The sequence below is a fragment of the Typopeltis vanoorti genome, chromosome 19 (genome assembly GCF_054136105.1).
Source record: "Typopeltis vanoorti isolate ZY-2024b chromosome 19, IOZ_Tvanoo_1.0, whole genome shotgun sequence".
Classification (NCBI taxonomy): Eukaryota; Metazoa; Arthropoda; class Arachnida; order Uropygi; family Thelyphonidae; genus Typopeltis; species Typopeltis vanoorti.
In genome coordinates, this window is record NC_143567.1 from 97,339,271 (window position 1) to 97,357,635 (window position 18,365).

At 34.9% G+C, this 18,365-nt stretch overlaps 1 protein-coding gene across 1 annotated transcript in view; it reads left to right on the plus strand.

Moving 5' to 3' along the window:
- The window catches only part of ppan (Brix domain-containing protein peter pan), a 109,742-nt gene that overhangs the window by 72,131 nt on the left and 19,246 nt on the right, over positions 1-18,365 (plus strand). Inside the window, exon 7 of the mRNA XM_090409224.1 lies at positions 15,843-15,986. Within this exon, the coding sequence (XP_090265350.1) occupies positions 15,843-15,986 (144 nt within the window). The remainder of the gene's footprint in view (positions 1-15,842; positions 15,987-18,365) is intronic.

Sequence of the window (18,365 nt, forward strand, 5' to 3'; positions counted from 1 at the left end):
CAGTTTTTCAAAGTAATTACTCCATACTTCAAGAATATCTTTTTCTCCCATTTTCATGTCAGCTTTATCATCTCTAACTCCTTTTACAGCGCTCTTTCCTCCATTCCTAAGCTTTTTCAACAACCTCCAGAATATTTGCCAACTTCTTGATATTTATTTTCTATATTCTTCCTAAATTCCTCCCATGACTTTTGTTTAGCTAGTTTTACACAGTGTTTAGCATTCTTGCATTTGTCTCTATATTCTCTAAGAGCACAAGCTGACTTATTTGCCAGGAACTTTTGATATGCTTTCTTCTTTTCCTTCACTGCCTCTTTAACTTCCTGTGTCCACCAGGGAGTTTTGATTTTTTTATCCTTGCAGACAACCTCACCACATGCCTCTCTGGCAGAATCAGTCAATGTTTTCTTCAGATTTTTCCACTGAATCTCCAAGATTTGATTCCTGTTCTCAAACTCTTTCATTTTTTCTTCAATAATCTTTGTGTATTTTAGTCTACAGTTCACATCTGAGAGCTGCTCAACTTTTATTCGCTTTAAAACTTTCTTACATGTTCTTCTTTTCAATATGAAATTCAATTTAATCCTGCTCAAGACTAAATAATGATCACTTCCAATTTCAAATTCTCTGTACACGCTGGTGTCCTGCACCAGGTAGAAAACATCACTATCAATAATAACATAGTCATTGAGACTTTTCTTATTCCTAGCCTCTTCTCTCCATGTGAATTTGTGCACATTTTTATGTTGGAACATGGTGTTAGTAATAACCAGTCCATGTCCTGAGCAGAAATCCAACAGATATTTGCCATTATTATTAGCTTTGCTCTTTTCTCCAAATTTTCCCAAAATATTTTTGTATGTCTGACAATCATTTCGTACTTTGCTATTTAGATCCCCATCAAGGACCAGTTTTTCATTGTGTCAGTTGCTATCTCTAAAGCATCAAAAAATTCCTCCACTTCTACCTTAGTAGAACCTTCTGTGGGACCATAGGCAATAATAAGTCTCATTGTTCAATTTCCCATTCTGATATTTGCCCACATCACTCTACTCGGGACTGCCTGCCATTCAAGAAGATTAGTCTCGTATTTTGTGTTGAATACTATGGTTACTGCTTCTTTTCCTTGATTGTCATTTCCTGAATATAAGATTTTGTATTTATTGTTCAGAAAGATCTCACCAGTTTTTGTCTTTTATGTTTCAGTCACCCCTATTATGTCGATCTGGTACTTATCTAATTCCTCAGCTAGCTTCATTTCTTTGCCATTCAGGCTTCTTATGGTGATAGTACCGATCTTTAACTCTGGTGATGTTTAGTCGGGGTGTGCTTTCAGATTTGTTCCAGTACCCGACTTTTCGCTGTTCGCCCTGATTTCTTGGCAAAAACAACGGGGTCCTTGTTTAACCGGGTGATGCCCCAGCCGGCATGAAATTTTGTCATGTTTTTCCAACATTTTCTATATTGGTTTAAGCCAGTAAGAATACAATTTGGTCATCTAAATCCCAAATTGCCAGCCAATCCTCATTCGTTCAGTATTCAGGTAGATACCCAACAGGGTTCACCACGAGAAGGTGACGATTGGACATTACGTCAGAAGGTCTGGTCAGTTCTCCGCATTCCTTTAAAGGCTATGTGGAGGTCTCCTCTCAATTATATAGCTTTGACCCTTATGTGTTTTTTTTTTTTATCGTATTTTTATTTTTATTTTTTCCTTTTCCATTTTGTCAATTGCTTTCTCTAAAGCCTCAAAAGATTCCTCCACTTCTACCTTAGTAGAACCTTTTGTAGGATCATAGGCATAAATAAGTTCCCATTTTCATATTTGACCACATCACTATACTCGAAATTGCCTGCCATTCAAGAAGATTAGCCTCGTATTTAGTGTTGAATACTATCACTACTCCTTTTCCTTGATTGTGATTGCCTGAATATAACATTTTGCATTTATTGCTCGGAAAGATCTCACCAGTGTTTGTCTTTTTTTGTTTCAGTCACCCCTGTTATGTCGATCTGGTACCTATCCAATTCCTCAGATAGCTTCATTTCTTTGCCATTCAGGTTTCTTATGTTGATAGCTCCAATCATCAAGTCTGGTGATGTTAAGTTTGGGTGTGTTTTAGGATTTGTTCCAGTAGCTGACTTTTCACTGTTTGTCTTGTTTTCCTGGCGAAGTTACAGAATCTCTATGACATATGCTTTTGTATGTGTAGTTTTTCACTGAAACTGAAATATAGCATTTTTATTAGCATCAAAAGTAAATTTTAAAAGAAATTTAAAGGTGAAAAGAACAATCTGAAGTTGGGAGAGAATATTGAATGACATTCACTGTAGTAAGAACATTTATCTCCTAAAAGTAAATGATTTTAATAAATGTAATTGTTTATCAGGGTCTTCATTGTTGTGAGTGAAGAATTATGTGTACATATTTTGAAAATGTGAGACAACAGTAAAAACAATTACTAGTATATATGCTATTGCAGATTTTCTGTTATGTTGCACAAAAAACACTTAAATTGAGAAATTCTCCAAATTTTAAGCATGTTGTTAAATTATTGATTTTCTCATTAGAGCTGGAAAAAAATATAAGGATTAAACTTTTAATACTTTTTTTAGCCCTATCTAACTTTTGGAGAATGAGTGGGCAGTTGAATCCCCACTGGTAACCAAATTAGGGACTATAAGATGTCAGAGAAGTGCTGCCATCATCTTGTGTTCCCTAATCCCAACATAATATGTCATTGTCTGAAATTGTGTGGGTTCTGCAGTTGATTTTCTTGACTGTAAAGCCTGAGTTTCTAGGGGAAAAAATCCACTTTCTCATGCCAGAGATCAACTAACTCAAAGAAAGGCTTAAAGAAATTCCTCTTTAAGTTCAAATTCCTCTGGGTTTTTAACTTGCATTTTTCTTTGTGTGACTTAGCACTGTGGAAGCAAAAGCTACTTCTACTGAGCTACACAGGCCGTATTAATGAAGTGAATAAGTTGTGTGTGTGTGTGTGTGTGTGTGTGTGCTATCCTTGGAAATTTGTATGCATTTTTGAGATTAGATAAAAAGTTGATTTATAACTTAGATATTTAAAAAAAAAAAAATAAATAATCCCCCCCACACACACACACATGAAAAGTCACAAGACCTGTAATACAGCAGTGCCACATGTGGGTGATTAAGGAGAAAGGGGTAATCTATTGATATGTTTCTTAGAGAGTTGGAGGTTGGTACTGAGTGGGAAAAGCGGTATTGGGGAGAGGGAATTGTTCCAAAGACAGAGGTGGATAGAATAAAGAAAGATAATGAGAAGTCTATTTGGTATGTTTGGAGTTGCACAGTGTATGGGTGTAGTCCATTGGTGCTCTAGTTTTCACATGACTAGATGAAGGTGGATGTGTGGTAGTGGCAGTTGCCAGTTCAGTGGAGCAGTGTCCTGAAAGTACCTGTAGCAAATGCATAGTGCTGAAACAGCATCTCAGGAAAAAGAAAACCAAGTTTTCAATGGCTGAGGATACTATGGATGTATTATGTTTGTGCCAGGATAAGCTGGATGTGACAATCAGTCCAAGAAGAGAAAGGTGATCTAAAAGGATATTGGAACATTATCAAAAGTGAGTGGTAGTGAAGGTGAAGTAGGATCTTTCTTATGGGCAATGAGACAGGCCTGAGATTTTATAGCAGTGAAATTCACAAAGTTGTTTTCTACCCATTTGAGAATAGTGAGGAGATCGGTTTTTCACTTATTGGTTATGGAAGATCAGGTTTCTTGAAAGAAGGAGAGGAATGGAGCTGTCATCAGCAAAATTATAAATAGGATTCGAAGTCAGAAAGAGAAAGTCATTGATGTAATGGAGGACGGGCATGGGAGAAAGTGCATTACTCTGGTGTACTCCAGCATTGATAAAGAAATCAGATGAGAGAAAGCCATCCGCCATGACACACAATGAATAACCAGCCAGTGAAAAAGCTCATAATCACAGTGTCAGCTATAAGATGGTGTTCAGGAAGTCTTGATGCTATACATGATCAGATGCTTGTGAAATATCAAGATCGACTACATGGGTTCCTCCAACTCTTTCCATCATCAAATTCTTGACATGTACCCTCAGGGTGCACAGGATATTATGATAGTACTACAAGAAGAAATTACATCATTACTAACTTCCTATCAACAATTTTCCTCCAAATCAATCTGTTATCTGTCCAGACTCCAACATTATCAGATCTTATATTTCTATCTTCTAAGGCACGTTTTACTATATCAATCCACCTATATCTTGGTCTTCCTCTTGTTCTTTTTCTTGATAAACCTGGCAAGAGAACATTTGTTTTGCTAATCTTTTCTCTCCCATTCTATTTAAGTGACCATACCACCTGAGTTTAGCTCTGCTAATGCATTCCTGAATGCTAACAATATCAAGTGCTTTCCTAATATCCTCTTTTTTAATATAATATTGCCATTGATGCCATCTGTTCACACCCTTAATCTTTCTCAGGACTCTCATCTCTAGTCTTTGGTCAAGTGTTTGATTTCTAATCCAGCTCCTAGATCCATAACTTGAAATTGGTTTGAACACTGTTTTGTATGCAGTTAATTTAGTGTTTTGACTAATTTCTCTCTTATTCCATATAAATTTATTCGTTTGATTTCCTACCATACCAACTTTGTTGATTCTGTTGTCTATTTCCATATTTAATGTACCATTTTCACCAAAAATCCTTCCTAAGTAGCTGAAATGTTTTACTTGTTCTGTAGATTCTCCATTCACAATGCAGTTGATATTTTCAATGCTTCTGCCTATTTTCATTGTCTTTGCCTTGTTATTGATGATTTTCATACACACTTTATAGTCCAAATCTATTATAACAGGTCTTCAATTTAATCAGAGGATCTTCCAGACTCGTACTGGATTTATTTAGAAGTATAACATCATATGCATAAAGTAAATTGCTGAGATTAACTTCTCAAATTTTGATATTAAATTTAATACTACTTACCTTCATAATCTTTCTAAGGGTAAGGTTAGTGAAGAAGTCTGCTGAAATAAGATGGAGAATGGTGGAATCCATATTGGTGAGTGCTTATTAACTGATGGGTCTCCAACTGCTAAAGACTAAGTTGACTTTCTCCATCACTTTTGAGAGTACTGAGGTGAGAGTGAATGGACGATAGTTTGATGGCTCACTTGTCTCCCATTTTAGGTCTAGGCTGGATAAAGGCTTGTTTCATGCTGTTGGATAGATGCCAGGTGAATATGATAGCTTATATAGGCAATACAGGATGGTGTTAATTCTGGGGTTCAAGTTTTGAGCAGCACATTTTGGGGAATACCATCTGGATCAGGAGCCTTATTATTATCAAGATTAATCAGGATTTTCCTAATGTCATTCTGACAAAGGATCAGAGGAGACATGCAATGGGTATTTTTTTTTTTTTTTTTTTTTTTTTTTTTTTTTTTTTTTTTTTTGTGGAAGTTTGATTTGCCTTGGTCATCTAAACAAGAGTCGGAGGAAAATACTGATGCCAGTAGACCTGTTTTATCCTTGAGTGATGGAAACAAGGAAGAGCAGAAGTTATGCTCTTGTTTAGCAAGAAACCAGAAGGTTCAACTACCAGTCAAGGAGGAGGGAAGCTTATTGCATTTCATTCTTATGAAGTCTGTATTGGAATTGTTGATAACTTTTTTTACACTTGTTTCAGGCTGTAGGATAAGCAGAATTAGAAGCTGGATTTTTTGATTTAAGCCATTGAACATATGCTGCATTTTTATCATGAACTGCAGAGGCACATTTTTTAGAGATCTAGGGCTTGGATAAGGGTCAGGGATTTGCAAGGGATGAGGTCCTTAATTTCAGTGAGGATTATTTTAGTTATTAATTCAGTGCAGATGTTTGAGAGTAAAAAACAGTAATCTGACCATATAAAGAGGTGAAAAAATGTCAGAGGTCATCCCAGTTTGCACAGTAGTAGTGCTGTGTGATACCATGCTGAAATCGACTAGGAGGATAACAAACTGTAGAAAAGAAGATTAAAATAAGAATTAGTCTAAATAAATGGATGTCTCAAAGTTGCCAGGAGGAGATCGTCTGGTATTCTAGTCAGTAGGTTAACTATTTGTGATATCATAACCAATGGCAGATGATTCTGGCTTCCCTTTCAGCTTGATCTTTGAACTTGGTGAAGGGTAACCAGTTTGTGTTATGGATGTTATTGATCTCCTAGGAAGATATTCTCACCATTTGGGTAATTAATTTGTATGAAATTAACTTTTAGTGATAAGTGGTTAAAAAGGGCAGCATGGCTTTCAGAGTAAGAGGTAGCAGTAATGACAACAAATGAGGACTATAAAGTGTGGTGTGATAAGGAAATAGTATAATGTTTTAAACAACAGCTTTTCACATGTAAGAGAAAGCAAAAATAGAATTTATTACTTCTATAATTTCACTCAATATTTCAAGGTTCATTCAAGAAAGAAGGCAGAACTTGTATGAAATTAACTTTTAGTGATAAGTGGTTAAAAAGGGCAGCATGGCTTTCAGAGTAAGGGGTAGCAGTAATGACAACAAATGAGGACTATAAAGTGTGGTGTGATAAGGAAATAGTATAATGTTTTAAACAACAGCTTTTCACATGTAAGAGAAAGCAAAAATAGAATTTATTACTTCTATAATTTCACTCAATATTTCAAGGTTCATTCAAGAAAGACGGCAGAACTAGTAACAATATTTAAATTCTGAATACAACAACAAGTTGTACAGTATGCATATAATATCATGTGTCTTGGTCGCAGCTGTACAGTAGGAGGAGGAAACTATTAGTGTTCAAAGATGTGGTATAGATGTATAATTAATTAATTAAAAACTATAAACAATTAACAGATCACTTCCCAAAACTTAGAGGAAGGGATACAGTCTGTCTGATTAAGATTAGGATAGTGGCATAGGGCTTCACAGGATTCAAAAAATAAACAACTAAATTTGAACTTACTGTAGTGTAATATTCTGGTATGGTTCCAATGAACTCTGTCTAGTGTCAGTGGCATGAAAAGGAAGGCATGACTAAGCCTTCAGATTCCAAAATTCTTATATAATCTGATGTTCTTGGATTCTAATAATAGCAGAACAGCCAGTATGTCCAAAGTTGCTAGATGACTAGAACAAGGCATTTGATAAACAGAAGGATAGAAGTGATAATGTTCTTTGATGGGGGCAGTAAGAAAGATAGCAACTTCTGGGCTGGTATATAAATTATATCTATGAAGAATGAAGATCCTTGCTATTTGTTCAGGTGTTATTGTAAGGTAGGGTATGCTAATCCTTTTCAACATCATATTGTAATCTGGAAAGGAATGATAATTATCAAATATTTTCTGTATCCATTAAGTAATAGAGTAGATTTTATTTAATTCTTCTAATAGAAGAGACTCAGAAGAACAAATTGTGCATGCTCAGTGTACAAGGCTTTTGATAATACCTCTTTTTCATGAAGAATGATAATGTGAAGATGCATATATATATCTACCTGTAAACAGAAAATTCAATATTATCAGAAGAGTTACAATGTATTAAAGTGTACAAAAAGGGGAGACTTTTGTTAGTTTCACATTCAATAGTAAGTTTGATGCAAGTGTATAAGGAGTTAATTTTATCCAGAGATTGAAGTACTGTTTCAGAGTAAGGCCAGATTGCAGAGATGTCATCCACAAAACATGGCCAAATGCTTGGCCATGTTTTGTGGTCTCTTCCAGATTGCAATCTGATGTTAAAGGGATCAGCATGTCCTACTCTGAAGGAACATCTGAACAAATAGTAAGCACATTTTGCAGATATAATTTTATATACCACCTTCAAACCAGCCCGGAAGTTATCATCTTTCTTACTGCCTATCAAAGATACATTATCACCTCTCGGCATGCCTGGTGTTTATCAAATACCTTGTACTTGTCATCTTTGCTACTTTGGACAGAATGGCTGTTCTGCTACTATTAGAATAGCTACACTACAGTAGGTTCAAATTTGATTGCCTATTTTTTGAGTCACGTGAAGCTTTATGCCGCCTTTCCTAATCTTAATCGGATAGACTGTATTCTTATCTCTAAATTTTGGGAAGTAACTGCTGTTAATTATTTATAATTTTTAATTAATTAATTATACATATCTAAACTCTAATAGTGTTTTTTCCTATGGCGCGGATGTGACTGAGACACATGATATTATACACATGCAGTATGACTTGTTCTTCTATTCAGAATTTAAATGTTACCATTAATCAAATTCTTCCTTGTCCACAAATGAAGCTCATGACATATTGAGCAAAATACGTTGAAGTAATAAATTGTATTTAGTTTTCTCTTACATGTGTGAAGCCATTATTTAAAACATTATACTATTTTCTCATTACATTTTATATCCCTCATTTGCTGTCATTACTGCTCCTCTTAATCAGACAGTGTGCTGCCCTTTTTGATCACTTATCACTAAAAACCATTTCAAACAAACAAATTACCAAGTTTGTAAGATTACATTCCTAGGAGACTTTAACAGGCGTCTATAACACAAACTGGCTGCCCTTCTCCAACTTTACAGATCAAGCCAGAATGAAAGCTTCTAGTTGGTAGGTTAACTATTTGTGATATCAGTCATGATATCACAAATAGTTAACGTACCAACTAGAATACCAGATATTCTTCATTCTTACAACACTCTAGACCTTTATTTAATTAGTTCTCTACATAAAAGGATGTCTGCTCTCCTGACTGCAATGTTATCTAAGTCTTCTTTTCTCCTTCTAGCCGATCTCAGCCTTGTACTCCATGGCACTACAACTGTAGTGGCGTATCACAAAATGTTTCATACAACTTGATTTCTTAATTACTTAATTTTCTTAATAAAATTCCTGTTAGTAATGGTGTCATTTCTATATATATATCTGTGAGGTAGGAAGTATATATTTTTACTTCTCCCTCCACACTCTGAGTTGTTAAATTCAAAATAAAAAAAAAAAACACTGTAATTAAATGCCTTAATCTAGCATGCATTCGTGCCCCAGGATAACTCATATGTGACCTAACCTCTTAAATTAACCTGTTAACATATTAAACCATTAAAATATTGAGTCTTTAAACTTTATAACCAAAATAGAAATTTTTAATATACAAATAATACAAATATATGCACATCAAACCAGTTACTTAACTTGCAACTGGTACTTGAAATCACTACACTTAAATGTGCACAATTCCCTTTTAATCATAAGCCAACAGTTATTATCCTATATGGACCAAACTCCTGGAACCTGTCTCTTGCTTGCTACAGAACTTTTATTCTTTCTTGAGTTCATACAGGAGAAAGACTAACACAAAATAAAAGTACTGTCTATATGACAACAATCCAGGACATACAAATTTTCTTCCATCTTAATCACAGAATACCGAAGGAAATGCATCTTGTCTTCATTCAAGACACTTTTGTGACTTCACTTTCTATATGAAAGCTTCTTAAGAAAAAACTAAAACCATATTCAAGGTTAGAAATCACTTTTCAGACTGAGAATCCTAAATAAAACAAACTTTACTGGGTCCATTTCTGTATGAATTAGCAATCAGCAAAGTTCCTTTTCAGCTTTAACTGAAGTTAATCTTATGAATTAATGACTACAAATACTTCGCACTTATCTCTTTATAACAAGGACATTCTCCCTCTCTCATTATTCTATTTCTAACCTTTCTTCTAATTTCTGTCTAGTCTACATGTATTGAAGACACAGAAATTCTACAGTTTTTCTCCTGTTGCAACTGCGTAACTACTCCCTGAACAGCTGAATGCTTGGCAACCTTTGATAAACATTCTTTTTGGTTCCATGCATGCTTGGAAATGCAACTGGAAAACTTCAGCTGAAGTCCACCATCATGTAGCACCATTACTGCTTTCCAGCTTTGGGCTTGAAATTATAGTTCTTTCTTCACAGTGCAGAAAATTTTATTTAATTATAATTTCATTAGTAAAGTAGTGGAAATTATAACATGTTGACTAATTTTGATGCTAATATATCAGTTATTGACTTACTGCTGATATTTTGCTGGTGTTATAACCAGCATCTTCAGAGCACAAAACACAGTTTGTCACAGTACGTGAGACTACAACATGGCGTAATAATGAGACTAGTTTGAAAAATTGTAGCAACAACACAAAGACTAAAGTCCTAATTAGGCACCCTCTATTTAAAAAAAAAACAGAGAGAAAGCAGGTACTAGTTATGTCTTAAGATGACTGTCTCAAATCATTGGCAAATTTATACAGTCATATTTGTTAAGATTTGGAATATGTTTCAAGGCTTCTGTTGCTTCTAAGAACAATCTCTCTGACTTGTAAAAGCTTTTGTGCAGTAGGTTTGGTTTCTTCCAGTTGATCTTGTGTGCAGGGGTATCCAAAGCATGGTCTGCTAGGCCCGACTTGCCATAGCGATAGTGCCAGATGTATCTTTTATGTTCATTGATTTGGATGTCCACAGTTCTTCCTGTTTGACCATAGTATGCTTGATCACATGAGAAGGGTACTTAGCAGACTCCTGGATGTGACAAAGGAGAGATATGATGTCCTTGGGTGAACCGATGAGAGTTGCTAATTTGGCACACAGTCTGATGAATACAGTGCATATTTGATGTTTATTGAGAACTCCAGATATCTTTTCAGATGTGCCTTTAATATATGGGATGGTGACTGTTATATTGTGGTTCTCCTTGGTGGATAGTGGGAGGGGTTTATTGAGAGCATTTAGTATTTGGTTTATCTAGGGATTATAGCCATTGGCTAAGAAGGTGTGGCGTAAGTGAGCAAGAGCATTATCATTGGACCAGATTACTATTGCTCTGTGTGTTACCATTTTTAAGATACCATACTGTTGAGAAGGATGATGAAGCCTGCGATTGTTTGTGTAAATATCTCCCTGTATGTGTGGGTTTTCTAAAAACTGAGAATGAAAAGGAACCATCTGGAAGACGTGTGATTAGTGTATCCAGGAAGGGCAGACAGTTATTAGCTTCCAGTTCCATTGTAAAGTGGATTTTTGGGTGTTGGCTATTTAAATGTGCTAAGAATGTATCCAATGTGCCTGGGCCACGTGGCCAAATAGCAAGCACATCGTCAACGCCAAAGCATAGGTTTGACATTGACGATGTGTGAGAGTGACTGTAACGATAATTAGTTTTTCCAGGTGTTCTATGTAGAAGTTGGCTAAGGGGGGGAGTCCATAGCCATCCCATCTATTTTGTTTGTTTATTTTCCTTTTCCATGTGAAATATCCTGCATGTATTGTGAATTTAAATAGTTCAAATATATCAGGGGAAAAGTGTGACTTTAGCAGATCAAGGGTTTCAATTAGTGGTACATTTGTGAATAGTGAGGTGATATCAAACTCACCATTATGTCTGAACTTTTTAAGGTATGGTGTTCTAAAATACTTTTTAGGTGGGCAGAATTTTTGACAAAGGAGGGAGAATTGTTTGTGAGAGTAGCTAGTAGCTTAGCAAAATGTCTAGCCATGAATTTTTGGTGCTCCATATATCCTGGGTGTTTTAAAATGGAAGGGCTTGAGTTTGTTTACTGTTTCTTTAGACCAGGAAGTGACTTTTTTCGGTAATTTACACACCTTATTCTTTTGTGTGTTGGTGGGATTGCGATCTATAATTTTGTATGTTGACTGGTCTTGCTCACTTATGCCACACCCTCTTAGCCAATGGCTATAATCCCCATAAGATGGGCCAAATACTAAATGCTCTGAATAAACCCCTCCCACTATCCACCACTGAGAACTACAATAAAACAGTCACCATCCCATATATTAAAGGTACATTTTGAAAGTTTATTTTTCACTTGGTTAGACTATAATAAATTTAGTTTAATCCTTTATCCAAGTGTGAGCAAAGTTTGCACCTGAAAATATCTTCAGGACTGAGGTAAGGTAGTACAACACCGGGAAACTCACAGCAAAGGTGGATCAAGCTCTCAACTCCTTGTCTCAGTATCTCCCATAATGCACAGCACATCTCCTTGCAGACACGTATACTGATTTTTTACCTTATGATTTTACCTTACCTCAGTCCTGAAGATATTTTCAGACTGTGAGCAAACCTTGTTTGCTCACACTTGGATAAAGGATTAAACTACATTTATTATAGTCTAACCAAGTGAAAAATAAACTTTCAACATCTTTCTCTAAATCCAGAGTAATTTAATAATAAGGTGGCACACCATTTGGCAACTCCTATAGGTAAGGATGACCTCTCCTATTGCTTCTGCATTAGTATCTCCACTCTGGGCCTGGCTCCCACTGATGAGACCTCAATAAAGGTCGAAACCGGTATGGGTAGTGTCCCCCCCCCCCTTAATGCATAGCAGTATACATGTCTGCCAGGAGATGTGCAATGCATTATGGGAGATACTGAGACAAGGAGTTGAGAGCTTGATCCACCTTTGCTGTGAGTTGCCTGGTGTTGTACTACCTTACCTCAGTCCTGAAGATATTTTCAGGCACAAACTTTGTTTGCTCTCACTTGGATAAAGGATTAAACTAAATTTATTATATTAAAGGTACATCCGAAAAGATATCTAGAGTTCTCAATAAACATCAACTAGTCACTGTATTCAGACCATGTGCCAAATTAGCAACTTATCCATTCACCCACAGCATATCTTTCCTTTATCACATCCAGGAGTCTGTTAAGTACCCTGATCATGTGATCAAGTTTACTACAGTCAAAGAAGAACTGTGGACATCCACATTAGTGAACATAAAAGATACATCCGGCACTATCGCTATGGCAAGTCGGGCCTAGCCGACCATGCTTTGGATACCCCTGTACACAGGATCAACTGGAAGAAAACAAAAGTACTGCACAGAAGCCTTGAAACATACCCTGAATCTTAACAAATATGGCTGTATAAATTTGCCTAAGATTTGGAAGACAGTCATCTTAAGACATAACTAGTACCTGCTTTCTCTCTGTTTTTTTTTTTTTTAAATAGAGGGTGCCTAATTAAGACTTTAGTCTTTGTGTTGTTGCTACAATTTTTCAAACTAGTCCCATTATTACACTATGTTGTTGTAGTCTCACATACTGTGACAAACTGTGTTTTGTTCTCTGAAGATGCTAGTTATAACACCAGCGAAATATCAGCAGTAAGTCAATAAATAATTATTTACTTATCTTTCTGTTTTGATATATTACCTTCAAAATTAGTCAACATATACGATGAACACATAAGCCTTTCTGCATGTTTGAGGAAATTATAACATTCATTTCACAAATCTCACACTGAAGTAAGCTCACTAATTATTTTCACTATATGAATACAGCAGTAACTTTTGTTTCTCTCATAAGTGGCAACATTTCATAAATATTTGTCTGTATTCAAGTGGCGCAAATATTGTAAAACTTTTGATGGCTCATACAAAATCACATTTAGTTTCTAATAATTAATTTTAATAATTTTATTTCACATCTAAGCAAGACCTTCAGTAGCCAAAAATAAAAATATTTCAAAACATCTTGCCCATGGCATACAAAATGAAACATATGCTTAATTGCTTTACAAAATAATACCTTATTAACTTAACTCTAAATTAATTAATGAGGAAGTGTTTCTTATTGGAAGAGATTTTGGTAATATTATGTGTGTGTGTGTGTGTTTTAATTTTTTGTTACAGTTTTTATTTTTATGTGTAGATTTTTTTATATCCACAGTTAAAATGTTAATATTTGTATGACTGCTCTTTCATGTAAGAGTTGCTGATTCAGGAAACTTAGAGCAGGGGCATGCAGCTGAGGTGAGGGACTTGTACACATGACGGAGTCTGGGCACTCTTCATGGCCACACTCTTACACACTAGAGCCACCAGCTGATTGGGAAGTTGTCAACAGATGCTAACATTGGGTTTGGTCCCATATGCTATATGGTGGCCCATCTGTAGAAAGCTGCTTTACTGCTATATCCTCATCTGTCCCAGCAGTTGAGGATATAGCAGTAAAGATGAAGCAAATACTGGCTCCCTAATTCGATAATAATAGTGTGTTGAGCATGCACTGACTGCATGTGGGAAGAAAGGGGGACATAGAGGCTGGAGGCCCTACTCTGAAGATGAAACACAGCAATAGCCATCTCTTGCTTCCGAAAAAATAGAGCAGCAGTATTTTACTGGGCAATGAATGACATCTACCACCTAGAGGTCTAATCAGCATTTCCTTCTGCTAGAAAAGATATATGCTTAGGGCAGCAGTACTTGCCTCACCAGACTTCCATTTGGGCCATACAACAGGAAGATTAGGGATGACTTGGCTGGGAGAAGCCATATATTGTGTCATCACAGCCTATAATTTTAAAGTTAAGAGATTAGATCACTTGGAATCAACACGGATGTATACAGTTAATTATGCTATAGCAACAAAGTCATTGGGAAAATGTATGGTGCAATTCATGCAATCCTGTCATGCAACTGACAGGATTGCATGAATAAAAGTCCACATTGCTTTTTTTTTTTTAATTGATATTCTGCAGACTGCTTTCATGGTATTTCACGGAGGTATCAAAATTCAAAACCTCTCACTTACTTTGAAATATTTAAATAATGGATTCCCCCCCTCCCCTGTGAGTTATTACCGATGGGGTTGTTATAAATGCTTTTTTGTTTATCATTATTTCATTCATGTAAAGTGTAAAATAAGTCAGCTCTTATAATGATAATGGATTATGACAAACTACTGAAAAGTCCTTGCCAAAAATCTGTTACAAGAGACAGCAGTCGATTGCTAATTCTTGTGCTTTTGTAATTCATTGAGTAACATTTTCTGTTTTGATGTACTTACACCATTCTTAGTGTAGTGTTTCACAGGATGGGAAATTACACCATGTAATTAAAAAGGTGAAGGCAGGACTTCACTGCCATAGGCAGAGCATTTATGGTGGTGAGAAATAAAGTATATATATTTGCACAAGGATATAGACAAAAATTTGAAATATTCATGCTGTATTATGTAACATGGATTGAGAATTACTTTCTTTCTTTATTAGATCTTTGTCAAACTGTATTCAGCTCTTTTTGAAGCAGTGGCAGAATGTATTTTATTATGATTTTCATTTTAATGAGTTATTTTAATTTTAATTTTAATTTCTTGCATAATAACCACTTTTGTTAGTTGTATAATGCCACTTGGCTTTCAGAAAAGAGTGATACTATTTCTGATTGTGAGAGAACAGTGTAATCAAGTGCCTATGGAGAAATACCTGAAGCAGCAAGTGTGCTTAGCAGCTTCATTTGTTAATAAAATATAGCTTTGTATGCTATTGCTATAAATATAGTATACAAACTATTAACTGCTTATCCATCTCATAGCAAAGCCAAAAAAACTCTTCAAGCAAACTTAACCCAACTCAACTTTACCCAACATATTGAAGGAAAGAAAGTGCTAGTTACTCATTAATTTGCCTTGAGGATCGCTTAATCACTTATATACTGTCATTCTTTTTGTTGTTTACAAAATAGCTACAGATGAAAATTAAAAGGCAATTATTCTGCTTAACAAAAAATTATTAACTCTGTTCATGGAATAATTCCCACTCCAATTCACATAGATGAAATAGGAAGGGAGTTGTTGACAAGAGGTGGTGCTAGTTGGAGAGGGGGATTCTTCTCCCTCCCTTCTCTGCTTTTTTCCTAGCACGAATATTTCACATGAAAATTAACTTTAAAATATTTTTATAGATTATAGTGTATTATATTAAAAGTGGCTAAAAGTAAAAGAAATAACATTTGCTGATTTTTTATTTATTTATTATTATTTATTTTTTTTTTCAGACTAGTTGAACTTGGTCCTCGGATGACTTTGCAGTTAATTAAAATAGAAGAAGGATTAATGGAAGGAGGAATTCTCTTCCATAAATTCATTCATAAAACCAAGAAAGAAATTAAATTGCGAAACATGCAGAGACAACAAAAAAAGTAAATTATTTCAAATACATTTTATATATGTTAAACTGCTGTTTGTTGTATTATAGTTCTTATGGTTTATACTTTTGAATAATTTTTCAAAAATTTCTTTTGCATTCATTTTCACACAAACATAATGTTATTATTATTAAACTTTTCTTTTAGTGGATTTTTATCACCTTGAAAATACATTTTCAGGATTCTGCAGTAGTATTCTTTCTATTTTTATTTTATTTTTTTCCCCATCGGATTTTGTGGAATTTTCAGTTAAGAAAAGTTATGTTGTGGAACTACAGAGCAAGTGATTATGACAGGCTTAGGGTGCAGCTCCAAGCAGTTCTATGCATTAGAATCTGCAAAGGGAGGATATTTTAGTAGTGCATGGGATATGGTCAAGGAGTATCTGAAGAAAGTAATATCAGAATATGTACCCAAAGTCATGGAGGATAAATCAGGTAGGAGGTAGATGGATGGGCAGCATCATTAACAGGAGCTGCAAAAAAAAATAAATGTTGTGGAAGGATAACATTAATGAATACTGATGTTGAGGATATTGCTGTGCCAGAGGTGACAGGAACTTATGTGAGAATAGAGGTTAATGAATTGGAACTTCCTAAGGGATATTGCAGAATCTTAGTGCAAAGACAGCTGTGTAGTTTGGATGGGATTAGCTTGCATATTATGAGAGTGTGCATTGAGTTGAATAAAGGGAATAGCTTCATGATGATACTGCTGGATTCTGTAAAAACATTTAATAGGATTCCATGTGGATCTGTGATATGGCCATGAGAGTGGCTGATGGACAGATACCAAAAAAAGGAGAAAGCGGGTAACTAGTGATGTGCTGCATGGCTCTGCTTGGAGTATTATTACTGTTTAATTTACACATGAATGATATAGAACAGTGGTAGCGAACCTTTTTTATGTGCACGTGCCAAAAGTTTACAATTCGAGTTGCTGACGTGCCAGCACATGCCAAATATTTACAAATCAAGTTGCTGACGTGCCATGAAGTTTTTGATAGGGGGAAAATTAATGCAGAATTTCAATGAGTCAAGTTTAAAAATTAACATAGAATTTCATAAAAATGAACTCATAATTTGACATACACATTGTTGTATACAAATCAATATCAACCTATTATCAATTTATTAATTTATCAATAACATTATATCAATGAGATTTTTGCTGTTTTATATTAGATGCCAAATGCTTTATATCAGGTTCGTATTTTGTCACTGTTAGTAATACACACGCCGAATTAAATTCATCAGTCATTCTATTTCTTAAACTGTCTTTTATAAAATTGATTTCGAAAAATAATGACTCACAAGCATATGTAGAGGAGAAAATTGATAATATATTCATCGCTAGTTTTTTTAAACAACAAAAGGTTTCAGGAATGGCATTCCAGGTTTTCAATATTTCCTCTGCTGCATTCTTTTTAATTACGCCCAATAATCGATCATTTTCCATTATTTCCAAGTCATTTCTCAAATTGACAAACTTTTGTTTCCATATAGAACTAGATTGAAAATCGATTAATTGCATTTATATATCTTCCAAATTCAGCCACTTGAAAATCTCCAAATTGAGTTTATCTGCTGATGTTGTGTCTGGATGCAAAATAAATTTTGATGTCTCTGCAAATTGCCTGAACTGCATAAATCTTGAAGAAAATTCATTGATTATCTACTGAATAACTGTAGAAAACTCTATTTAAATTAAGGGGATATTAAATTCCACATTGTTTTGAAGCCGAACAAGAAACTCAAAGATAGGAATCAAAGAGTTTCATGCTGAATATAGCAAACTATAAAAGTCTTGGCAGATTGTAGCATATGCTAAAGCACGTAGTTCAACACTGGGGCAACTCGTAGCAGAGGAGGTTTTGTTCTGATCACTAAATTTAAATAATGTTTGCAGCGCCGAATTGAAGCTTATTGGCTCTTTATATTTATGTAGAAAACGCTTTTGTGAATTTAACTTGATCTGTTTTTTCATGGGATTCTAGATCTGTAAAGAATTTTTTTTGTATTTGGAAAATATCGGAAGGTATCGGAAATAACGTCACGATTAAAAATTGGTAATTTAGCTTCGAATGCTTTGATTAAATCAAACATGACAATAATTATCTTGTTAACACCTTACAGTTTAACATTTAATTCATTTAAATGTAAACACAAATCAGTAAAAAACATTAATTTCGAAAGCCATTTGACGTTCATTAACTGATTGTATTTTTCAATGATTTTCTCATTATGTATAAAAAGTCTGACTTCATCTAAACACTCAACAAATCTTTGAAGAACTTTCCCCCGACTTAACCATCGGACGTTTACTTATTGTACATAAGTAAACCATTGTACATCGAGTTTACCTCACTTAATA